Source organism: Drosophila serrata, unplaced genomic scaffold, assembly GCF_035046125.1.
Source record: "Drosophila serrata isolate PLE 108 unplaced genomic scaffold, ASM3504612v1 contig_168, whole genome shotgun sequence".
Taxonomy (NCBI): domain Eukaryota; kingdom Metazoa; phylum Arthropoda; class Insecta; order Diptera; family Drosophilidae; genus Drosophila; species Drosophila serrata.
In genome coordinates, this window is record NW_028257066.1 from 14,016 (window position 1) to 26,752 (window position 12,737).

The 12,737-nt window shown below is 40.3% G+C and overlaps 1 protein-coding gene and 1 pseudogene across 1 annotated transcript; both read left to right on the forward strand.

Moving 5' to 3' along the window:
* Positions 1–792: 792 nt before the first annotated feature.
* LOC147644477 (uncharacterized) lies at positions 793–3,295 on the forward strand (annotated as a pseudogene).
* Positions 3,296–5,777: 2,482 nt separating this feature from the next.
* On the forward strand, positions 5,778–6,248 carry LOC147644478 (uncharacterized). Its single transcript, XM_086827417.1, has one exon. It carries the CDS (start codon positions 5,778–5,780, stop codon positions 6,246–6,248), a length of 471 nt encoding a protein of 156 aa, XP_086683543.1.
* Positions 6,249–12,737: the final 6,489 nt, after the last annotated feature.

Genomic DNA, 12,737 nt, shown 5'->3' on the forward strand with positions numbered 1-12,737 from the left:
ATCACGAATATAAGTGCAGCGGAGCAGGATCAGGAGAGTGTGGGAGTGTGCAAGCTAAGAGCGTTCAGCTGTCGCGATGGCGCAATCAACTTTTTAACGGAGAAGGTTGTAGTATGTACATGAATAACTAATGCCCACTGTACCAGAAGTACATAAGGGACACACACTGTAACACTTTGTTGCAATGTTTACATAAACTCATGGTTCGAGCTGACCGTAACACGATCATCCGAGCCCTGTCTTGACGACAATAAATGCAGAAGTCTATATTTCCACGATTCGACTTAGGCATACACTAGCATCTACATCCAACTCTCTTGAGCTACCCACTGTCAGCAACCAGGAGGATATACTAGATATACATAAGGCAACCGCTCCGCTGCCGACGTTCTTGGCAGCGCAGAAATGATTTAACTATGAAAGCGGCACCACTGCTTCCAACATTATTAAATAAAACTAATAACACACACACCCACTGTGTGTGTGGAAAATTGAATCAAATTAAATAAACTAGATGGCGACCGTGACTAAGTTACATTCAACTAAATAAAACTAAATGGCCGCAAAAAAAAATAAAAAATAAAAATGATTCGAAAACAACATAATAATAAAAAAGGGGGCTCATTATGAGTACCTGTGGGAAAAAATGAAAAACCGGTACCGCATGAGCCCATAGGCCCCCGACAGCAGGAGCAGAAAATCAACAAGTGTGGAAGGCATGGCAAATCCTTTTACACCCGTGAGGATAACATAAGTAAAGCAAACCGCCGACTACACCAGCGCGGGAGATATATGAGTGCGGAAGCCAATCCGTCCTCTGCACCATCGTGGGAGGTATCTGCTCCTGTTGAGCGAAGGGATGCACCGAGCTTAAAAGAAGCTCGAGAGGTGTGTCCAGCCGATGGAAGAAGGAGGCACACCAAACGAACATGGACGTCATCGAGGGACAACTTTGGAAACGAGCAAAGTAACGCAACAAGAGCTGCATTTATGCCAATGCCTGAGTTTCCATTAATTATAATTAACCTCTAACTCAAGCCGATGCGCGAAAGCGCTGCTTGAAAAACACTAACCACTGTTAGGCTTTATACTATAACCATATATTATATATAAAACCATATATAAAATTAAAAAAAAATTTGAAATAAACACCCAAAATGGGTTTAGTGATACCAAAGTTGTCGATTCAACGGCAAACGTCGTTAATAAAATAGAATCAGAAAAAATTTATACAGACATGATAATAATATTGTTGTCGATAGTCGTAATTATTATGTTGGTAAATGCATTTATAAAAATTTACAAATTGCACAATAAAAGACTTAAAAAGAGATATCATAGGCATGCCAATGGCTTAGACAAAATTAAAAAAAAAAAACATATATATTCATATATTTGCTAATAACATTTATTTAATATTTATTGTTAAAAATAAAAATAATACAATAAATTAATAATACAGATAAAAAAGCTAAAATTTCCACATTTTTACTATTCTGTTTATTTTTTTTATTTTTCTAATATAATAATTTCCATAAATTCCATTTCATTAAATAATTCAATGGATTGAGTTAAACAAGGAGTTAAACAACTTAAATAATGATTTTGACAAATCCTATAGGTCATTAAGAAGAAATAGTCCAGTACAACAAATCACTATAGCTAAACATACTGAAATATTAGAACACCGCTTCAATACAGCGCGTACACTAAAATATAACCAGAGAGACCGGCTAGACAAAGCCCATTGGTATCGACTATCTAAGTTTTTGACCAAATAACGATCGAACTTAATATGAATAAATGGCTGGCAAAAATCCTCCAGCTCAACCCTCCACGAGGGAGCCGACTGGTCAATGGGCAATGTATTACCCCGTACAATAGTAATGCAGTGGCGCATGCTCTGTCCGGGGTAATGCAGTGTCTAGATAAGGCTTCAATTTAATTCCTCCCGCTTAAAAGCCGGAGGAAATGAATCACTAACCATTGTTGGAAAAATACTCTCTGTGTGTCGCCGGCCATCACACCTCTGATTTGACGGGAGCAGGTCAAGTCAGTTGTAACGCTACTGCCAAAATAACGACTAAACGAAGGCTAAGCTGCACGGGTGCCGTTGTCTATACTCGGACGTGGAGAACGTTCTGCTTTCGAAAGAGGAGAAAGAAAGCCTTCTTCGCTCTCCAGAACCAGACACCAGCTCCCCGCACAGGGATGGGCCGAAGCGTTCAAGCGAGGGGAAGAAGGCTAAGGCGCAGCATAAAGCTGCCCTTCGAATCCAGAGCCGGCTCCGGACAAAAGCTGCCCTATCCGAAGAGGAGAAGGTAAAGCTCAACTAGGCCGATCACTGCACTTTACCAAGCTTCCTAACATGGCATCAATGACCGGTTTCGCCGACAAGGTGGAGGAAATGCTTGCCACCAAGCGGCAACGATCTGCCTAGAGTGCCATAAATGTCACTGCGGTAAGCAAGCGGCAACGCGTGCTCAAGAAAGCAGGCCCCCCCTTGAAGGCGAAAACCCAAAATTGAATAAAAATCGCGAAGACCAGTGAAGTGACCAAACGACATTTGATCGTGGCACTCATTGACAGGAGCGATGAAGATGGCAAGATAACCGAGATGCGGTGGAGGACGGTGCATGCGCGGCTCGTTGTGTCATTAGTGACACGGATGGATGAAGGCCCTGTACGGTCCATGCCCACATTCGATGGTGTCGGGTGGCTAAATGTGGTCAAAATCCTGAAGTTTATGGATGACCCGACGAGGAATTGGCTGACGCAAACGGTCGGCCGGATGAAACCATTGTGAGACGGGACAAAGCTGGAGGTGGTGAACAGGGAACTAATCTCATCCATCCCAAAAGCGAAGGTACTCTTCCCATTGCTATCCAAGGGGACCGAGCGCTGAAGCTGCTGCTGAATCCCGACATCCCAACTGGAACGTACCTCACTTTACGAGCCCGTTACCCAAAGAGGGGGGCCAATGCGCAGTCCTCCAGATTAACAAAAAGGCAGAGGACACCCTGTATCCCAGATACGGGAAGATGGCGTGAGGCATGGGTAGCGTCTACCTGCGTCCCAAAAAGCGCCATCCCGGGGATAAGTATGACCACACCCTGAAGGCAGGCGAGGTGGAGAAGGACCTAGATCCGAAACCCTTGTTGACACCGACCAGAAACTAACGCTGGATAAGTTTGAAGAGGAGGAAGACGGTGACCAGACGATAGTAGTCAAGCCGTCGAGTGGAGTTGAGCCCAGTACTCATGTCCCTAAGGGTGCTGCAGCTAAATCTCCATAAGAGCAAGGTAGCGTTGGCGGAACTCCTTATTGCCATGGAGCAAGGGTCCGCCGATGTAGCTCTTGTCCAAGAGGCATGGATTACCTCGGGCAATGCCGTCGCTGGACTAAAATCCTCAAACTACATCGCGTTCTACACACCATCAGTAAGCAGAAACAGAGACACCGTATTCGTACGGAAAGGTCTTCAAGCTAACCTTATGTCTCATTACAGCTCGGACGACCTGACTGTGGTGTTGCTAGAAAGCAAGAAAAAGCGCCTACTAGTAGCTTCCTGCTACATGGCACATGGTGGGCCAGCTCCACCAGAAGAAGTCAGGAGTCTGGTAGAACTCGGCTCAAAGAACCAGTAACTGATCGTAGGTGCAGAAGCCAATTCGCACCACAGCGTATGGGGAAGCCCCGACATAAACGACAGAGGTGAGTCACTTTAAGACTTTATTCTTTCTACCAATTTATATATAGCAAGCGTGGGGGACGAACACACCATCGTAGGCCCCACCTCGTCCAACGTGCTAGATATAACACTCGTAGCGGAACAAAGTACAATAGTATAAGACTGGAAGGTCATGGAAAGACCATCCTTCTCAGACCACAGGTACATATAGTTCCAATGCGAATTCGATCACTCTCTAAAACAAAGAGTCTTTAGAAACCCCCGGAACACTAACTGGGGAAAGTTTCAAGATAAAATCTCTCGTAAACTCGCGACTAGTCCGGTACAGTAAAATCCAATGAAGACATAAAAAAGTTCTTAGAGACCCACTCAAAGGAATTACTAGGCGTATATCACGCATCATGCCCGATTTCAAGAAACAAGAAAAGGACCAGATAACCCTGGTGGAACAAGGAACTCTCGCTCCAACGTGTTAACCTCAGAGAATTCTTCAAACTCGCCAAGCAGGCAAAGGATGATATAATCAACGAAGAATACAAAATCCTGCTAAAGAACAACAAGAAGGAAATACGCAGGGCACAAAGAAGTTCTTGGAGAAAATTCTTTTCCAACATAGAGACGGCCAGAAACGGCTAGACTACGGAAGATGCTTTCAAAGCAACCCACCAGCAGCGAAGAGGCCGTAACAACACTAATGCATGCGCACTTCCCAGGTTGCACAGAGATCACCGATACTAACGAGCAATAGGTACTAGCAACCAGGGAAGAGCATCTCCCAAATGATCTCATATCCTTTAAAAGAATTCACTGGGCTATAGATTCCTTCGCGGGGATAAAAGCATCAGGATTAGATGGAATATTTCCAGCCATGCTGCAGGCGACCAAAGAAGTCATCACTCCATGGCTATACGCAATGTACACAGCCTGTCATTGTACAGGCTATATCCCAATCCAATGGAGGACCTCGAGGATTGTCTTCTTGCCCAAAGCAGAAAAGAGCTGTCACGTCAGTCCCAAGGACTGCAGGCCGATAAGTTTCACCTCCTTTCTACTCAAGACGCTAGAAAAGCTCCTGGACCAATACATCAGAAACGATGAGGGCAGATTTCTGTCAACCAACCAGCACGCATACACAAAAGGAAAGTAGCCACCGTTGAGAGGGCCCTGCACAACAAGGAATATGCGCTCGGAGTCTATGTAGACATAACCGGGGCATTCAATAATGTAAGCACAACGCAATAATGGAGCGCCTAGGAGCGACCCACACACGCCACCATCAACTTTTGAATTGGAAATCTATTAAGTTGCCGACAGGTACAATCGGATTGGGGCACCGCTTCCATGGTGAATGGAGCGCACAGAGGCACGCCGCAAGGTGGAGTCCTATCGCCTCTCCTATGGAATCTAGTGGTCGACGACCAAATCAGAAGGTTCGAGAGGAAGGCCCCAAAAGATTACAGCCTATGCTGACCACATTAGCAAATTTATCACGGAAGTATGTCGATCGACCCTTAGCTCGATCATGGAATCAACACTCAGAGAGATATTTGACTGGACGGACAACGTAGGACTCAGTATCAATGCGGATAAAACGGACCTCATTCTCTTTACTAAGAGATTCAAAGTACCGCTATGGATCCCCCAAAAATAAATACAACCAGGCTGACCCCGAAAACATAAGTCAAATACCTGGGCACTGTACTGGACAGCAAGCTGGCATGGAAACCCAATGTACTAGAGATGGTGAAAAAGGAAAGAAGATGCTCAGCAGCACATGAAGCATCTCACCCGCTCTGATGCACTGAGTCTACATATCGGTGGTGCGTCCGACTTTTCTATACGGGGTCTTAGTGTGGTGGCAAGCCATGGAAAAGAGGACCTATAAAAAGATTATGGGGAGAACCCAGAGGCAGGCACTGGTCTGCATATCTGGGGCGCTAAGGTCAACTCCCACAAAAGCTCTAGAGACAAGAATTGGAATTGATCCCATGGACATCCACACGCAACTGACTGCGGAAAAGGCTGCACGACAAAAGGATACGGGCACTGTTCAATTGGTGGAACCCTGAGCAGAGTATCTGACTACATGACGCCTAGTACTTGCCCGGATGTGAAAACATCTACATTTCAGGACCATGCTCGATACATCAATATATACACTGACGGCTCCAAGGTGGAAGGAGGAGTTGGAGCGGGCATATACTGTACAGGCCTCGAGATGAGGCTGTCGTATAAGCTACCATGTCATTGCAGCATATTCCAGGCGGAAGTCTTCGCCATCAGGAAGGCAGCAGAGCTTGCGCAGGAAATAGCCCGCCCATATGAGGCGGTAAACTTGTTCGTAGAAAGTCAGGCGGGGACTAGATCCATCCAATCCTCAGCGTTCAATTCCAAAAATGTACTAGCAAGCAGGGACGCTCTGAGCACGACAACTTCAGTGCGGATCTACTGGGTTCCCAGACACCAGGGGATAGAGGGAAACGAAATCGCTAACGAACTTGCAAAGGAAGGAGTCGGAGTGGCATCGATAGAACAGAAAACGTCCCAGTCTCTCTAAGACTGCTCCAAAGCGAGTTAGAGAGGCGGGCGGACGTACTAGCAAAAAGCAGGTGGAGAGGAATTTCCGCGACTTGCAAAACGTCTAAAATCATGTGCAAAGAGCCCAATAACAAACTCAGCCACTATGTACTACATCTATCCCGAAAAGACTGCAGGCAACTAGTGGGAATGCTTATGGGACATGCATGGAGTCAAGCTGGGCACCACCAACAACGGTAACTGCAGGAAATGCGATGAATCTGAGGCAACCGTAAGTGCCCAGACCTAATGTACGCAAAAGTAAAGCACTTTGGTGCCCCAGTACTGGCATCACAAGTAGATGCCTCCAAGAGCTGGCCAGGTGAACTACTTGCCTTCGCAAAAACTGCCGCGATCCTAAAGAAGTTCAACACCGCGTAAAATTTTCCAGGACCATGAGAAAAACAACATCCGGATAAATAAGGCCATCTCAGGAGGGTACGGTTTAACCTAACCTAACCTAACCTAATATCAATAAAACAAACAATTTAACGGACAAAAGATAATCCTTCAAAGATTTGTAACAGCTTAAAAGTTGGTGGACTTAACTAAAGGCACATTCGAAGATTTTGCTGTTGAAGTCATTAAATCAAAACAATAGCACCCACTTTATACAAAGTTCAAAATGAAAGTTCAATAAAGGCTATCATAAAAATACTGCAAGACACTATTGTCGGTGAAACATCTGACGTAATAAAGGCTAAAATGGCTTAAACAACGAAGAAAGGAAAAACTGCTGAAAATTCACCAATGAAATTGATAACCTCCGGAAGTTACTAGAGGCATCATACATTTACGAAGGGTTATCAGCTCAATATGGTGATAAATTTAGCACAAAAGAACCATCTCAACAATGGTAAAAAATTGTGAACATGGCAGACTTAAACCAATTCTAGAATCTGGTCATTTTACTACCATGAATGAAGCCGTCACAAAGTACATAAAATGTAGCACTGAAATGACAGGTAACCAAAACTCAATATTGTATACCAGAGGCCAACAACCCAACCGAAGCAATAATTACCGAGGTAACTACCAATACAACGGTCAGTACCGAGACAATGGTTACTACTTTAATAATAGAGGTCGTGGAAGTTATAGAGGAAATAACCGTAGCGGAAACAAAAATAACAACGAACACACAAATAAATTATATACATTACTAGTTGATACTGGTGCAGAAATCACTTTAATAAAAGAAACTTAAGACTCATTTAACAATGTTGACTATAACAAAATTACCCAAATATCAGGTGTTGGTGAAGGAACAACCAGTTCAAAAGGATTAGTATCAATAGAACTTCTTTCACGCAACTATGCTATACCGCATAATTTTATTAGCAACAAAATTTCCTATTCCATGTGTTGGAATTATATGTATAGATTTTATAAAAAGAATACAATTGTCCAATATATTTAAAAACAGAAAATGATTGGCTCTATAACCCTATTAATATTCCAATATGCCATACACTCGAAAATAATTTGACAATTCTACCTGCAAGGTCCGAAGTCGTCAGCAACCAGGTATGTTTATATTTATACCAAACCAAGAAATCAAAAACGGAGTATTCATTGGAAACTCCATTGCAGAATTTTAAACACAACAAACAAAAACGAGATTATTAACCTAAACGAAATAAAAATTGAACCATTAGATAACTACGCATTAGTAAAAACAAATAAAGATGAAAAGAATACAGACAATTTAAAGCAATACTTAATGAATTATGCAAAAAATATATGCACATATTCGGAATAGAAACTTCGAGTATCTAAAAACACAACTGATGAAGCCAACATTATTACAGTACCCCAATTTTAATAAAGAATTTTTGATAGCGGATGCAATTAAACAAGCATGCGGAGCCGTCCTAACACAGGAACAAAATGGAACGCATCTACCAGTAGCATACTCATCACGTTAATTCACAAAGGAAGAAAGTAATAAAAACACGACAAAGCAGGAACTAGCAGCTATACATTGGGCAATTAAACGCTTTAGACCATATATCTACGGAAAACACTTAACAGTAAAAATATACCACTAGCATATCTATTTTCAATGGCTAACCCAAGTTCAAAATTAACCAAAATGAGACTTGGCTTAGAGGAATACGATTTTACCGTGGAATGTCTTAAGGGAAAGGAAAAACATATCGAAACAAACAAAGCAGGCCAACTCAAAGTGGCGCCCTTGTAAAATTTTTTGACATCATTAAACTCTCCAACCAACCATCTCCTCCATCCGCCATGAATCCATCCACGCCTGCCATAGACGAGCTCGGTACCCGAGCAGCAGCTGCATCATAGCTAGCCAGGCTAAAAACAGAGTTTGTGTCTGTGTTTCTGTATGTGCAACCATCTGAAACTAACCAGAAACTGTAACCAAAAGCCGCAAAACTGAATACTGAGCAACATGTCACTGACACAACAACTACTAAGCTCGCTCCTGACACCTGAACTATGAACCATTCGCCACATCAAAAACACCTAGCTCAGATGTAGCAGTTAATGAAATGCAACAGCAACAGCAGCAACAGCAGCAACAGCAGCAACAGCAGCAACAGCAACAGCAAAAGCAACAGAAACAGCAACAGCAACAACAACAGCAACAGCAACAGCAACAGCAGCAGCAGCAGCAGCAGCAGCAACATCGGTATTTATTGAATATTGTGGCCATTAAACTGTTGAGTTTTTTTAGCAAACAAAGCGAAAACAAAACTAAACAACGTAAGAGTTAAGCAAAAGAATTGATAAGAAACTCAAACATAGAAATTAGTTTAGTTGACATAATGTAATGGAAAATACAAGTTAGTTCTTAGTAAAAAGTTCAACGAACAAAAAAATACTTAAAGTAAACGCACACACTTATGTATATATATTTACGTAAATATATCTAAACATAAACATAAAATGCTTACACAAGTCTGTATATAATAATCCCAAAACCCGTTAACCGAGTAAGGAATATTATTATGTTAACGGAATCTCATCCAAGAACTTTTAACTGCTAGTTGTTTCTCCCCTGATCATTGTGAACTCTTAAGAGACTAGGCGATAGAGATCCTAGCCGGATCAACTCATTATTATGTCGGGCAACGATCTTGTGCCGCTTTTTTTAAAGCATATTCAATTTTTTTGTTAAACTGACGCAGCCCTTGTTACTGAAGTATTCTTTGATTATGTTAAAAAATATCTATATCTGCTCCATTCTGATCCGATTGTGTAAAATGCGGAGTGGGGCAAGCGCGCAAGCTATCGAAACGAAATGCATTATGTTACATTAAACACCTTTAACAGTTATATTTAGTTAATGAAACACGGTGGTGCGTAGGTATGATTATTATGATGATAATATCAAGTCCTAAATACCAAAAGTCTGAAATGACTAAACATACTTAGACACCATTAACCATAACCGAAACTCCACAAAGAGCTTCCGATTCGGTAATTGTGGATACAATTGGCCCACTACCAAAATAGAACAATGGCAACGAATACGCAGTAACACTCATATACGATTTGACTAAATATTTAGTAGTCATATCTACACCAAATAAAAATGCCAAAACAGTAGCTAAAGCTATTCTTGCAGAATTTATTCTGAAGTACGGTCCAAAAAAGACGTTCATTACGGACATGGGAACAGAATATAAAAACTCAATTATTACAGACTTGTGTAAGTATATAAAAATTGACAATATAACATCTACTACCACCCCCAAACCAAAGACTCTACAATTTACAAGATGCCTCACGACCATACATTCGTTTTGCAATATAGGGCTAATTGTTTGATTCAAACGACAATGGCGCTCTCCCTGTTCTCACAAAGTTGAGAGCGCAAAGATCTAAAAATAGAATGCGTTTGCATGTATGAGTAAACACAGGAAAAGCAAGTGGTATGTGTGCGGGAATATGTGTGGGCTTCTGTTCGCATGAGCAACGATGAAAAATTTTAATTTTATATTTTGGGCTGCTGACCGCTTGTTAGGTAGAGAGGGGGACGAGAACGGCAGCAAAAACAGCTGATGTATACATGTGCATATCGATGTGTTTGTTTGTTTTGATTTTAGTTTGTTTACATTTTTAAAGTGCTTGAGTCCCTTTATAATGATCTTTTTTTTTCTTTATTTTTATAAGTAATGCAAAAAATAAAAATACTTTGTTTAATTCTAATATTTAATTTAAAACCTATACGTTTTTATGTCACAATAATAATATTAAAAATAATAAGAAAATATTAAGTTCATAATAAATATTGGTTTAAATCGTTTCCACACCACCATAGAGGTAAACTTTCTGGCGCGTTTTATTTATTGTGGTATCCCCAATAGGCCCAGTCCACATTCATTATCAAATCATCAAAATCGTTGCCGTTTATTATGTATGACATAAAATACTGAGCTTAGCATGCTTCTTCTGCTTATCAGCTATCACAGTCCATTTCCAATGCTTAAAAAGTAAAACTTTTACAAGTTTATTTAAGAGATCTATCTTATGCACATAACATTCATTATTCATATATATCGAACCATAATGAGTAATCAATACTTTCATTTGTGCATTTAATGCACTGTTCCACAATAAATTTTCTGATATTAATTTGTTGTTTATTATTTTTGAAAATATTTTCAAAAACCTTTATATGGATTTTGCAGACATCAATAAATATATCAGATGGTGCTTTTAATTTTCCAAAGTCCGAGTCGCTCTAGTAGTTTTTTTCATGTATAAAAAGCTCAGTAACGATCTGCAATTATCACAACTAGATGCCTTTGCAATGTATCCAAAAAAAAAATATCTACTCGAGGTTAATTCAATGGGTACAATATTGCTTAAAAAATTATCCATATTTTTGTCAAAGTACCTCTCATTGTCTTGGACAATTTCTGAATATGATACAGAATACTCTTGCTTCTGAATTTCTTTCTTTTCAATGCCAGGTTGATATATAATTGAATCAAACTCTACTGGCAACATAACATCATCATCTGATTCGCAATTTGTCTTTTGGGAAAATTTAAAAATATGCAAAGATATTAGTTTGGCAATTATTAAATTATTAAATTCATTAACTGAAGGGTTTCTGCAGTTACCACCTTTTGCAGGTTTTTGTCAGTTAATACTGTGTTATTCTGTGTAGTGCACTATGTGGAATTTGACCCGTTTTCGTGGCCAAAACTCATTTTTCGCAAGTATCCAAATTTGCGTATTTTCAATGATACCATGTTATGAATTGATCAAACTGCTATGTTACATACCCAAAATGTTAACTTAACAGTTCAATGTTAAAATAACAGCTGTTAAAGTCAGCTGTTGCAAGCGAACACCACGGGCTGTCTTATAAGTTGACTTTGCGGTGCAGTTTCAAATTGGCATTTCTCTGACATAAAATCATTAAATAACCTAATTCAAACTGAATATTAATTCTTCAGGTTATTACTATGTGTTGATACTAATATGTTGCGTGTTGCGTTCGTACTTTTCTAAAAATTTGTACATTTAGAAAGTGGTGTCCATTTGTCACTTGGAAATAAAGTTGAACTTTCCAAAGGGTTTTAAAAAAAGGTTCAAATTGTATCAGCGAGTGTCCATATACATGTTGTAGGTTTGTCAATTCTAAATCAAAATATATAGGCTCATTGTGCGTTTTTTGCGGTCTTTTGCGTAATTTGAATTATTAGGAAGCAACATCTTGGTCAGAAATGCTTAACTGCTAGTAGTGTGGCGTAAGCAAGGGAGGTTCAACTTCTCCGGAAATATATTGTGGAACAATCAAACTCCGCAGAATATAAGGTTTTCTTAACCGTTAAAACTGATATCGACGTTAGGGAAGACGACAATACATATTTTTTTATAATAATAATGAAATTGATGACAATGATGAAGTTAATAATTAATATGTAGAATAATAAAACCAAAAATAATGATATTCTTAAATAACTTCTACATTTATTATCCGATCTGAACCAAATTTACAGGACACATTTAAAATAAGAAATTCATCCTGTGTTCCAAAATTGTGTTCTCTAACTTGAAAATTGCTTTAAATATTTGATTTTTTTTCGATTTCTGTGGGCGGAGAGGGGGCGTTGACACGCCCACTTTTCTAAAATAGCTTCCTATAGTCATAACCATAATTATACAAGAAACCTGCAGTGAAAAATGTTAATAATTTCAAAAATTTTAATTTTGGCCACGAAAACGGGTCAAATTCCACATAGTGCAGGGCTCAGCCAGCGGATTGGGCCCTGCAGAAAAGTTTCGAGTCCCTAGGCAAGGGGTACCCCTAAACTGAGGGGATGAAGTAGAGGAGAAACAACCAGCGCAGGAGGAGCCGATCCGCAACAAATATCAGGCCAACAGCGCGGATGCGCAACTCATTTCTTGGCCAGCTTCGTGTCGGAATAGGGCACTGATTTTATTTTTTGTGTATTTTTGCTAACCACGCGAGTTAACCTTG

Excerpts from the sequence above, each read along its gene's own strand:
- LOC147644478 (XM_086827417.1), top strand. The coding sequence starts at position 5,778 with ATGACGCCTAGTACTTGCCCGGATGTGAAAACATCTACATTTCAGGAC.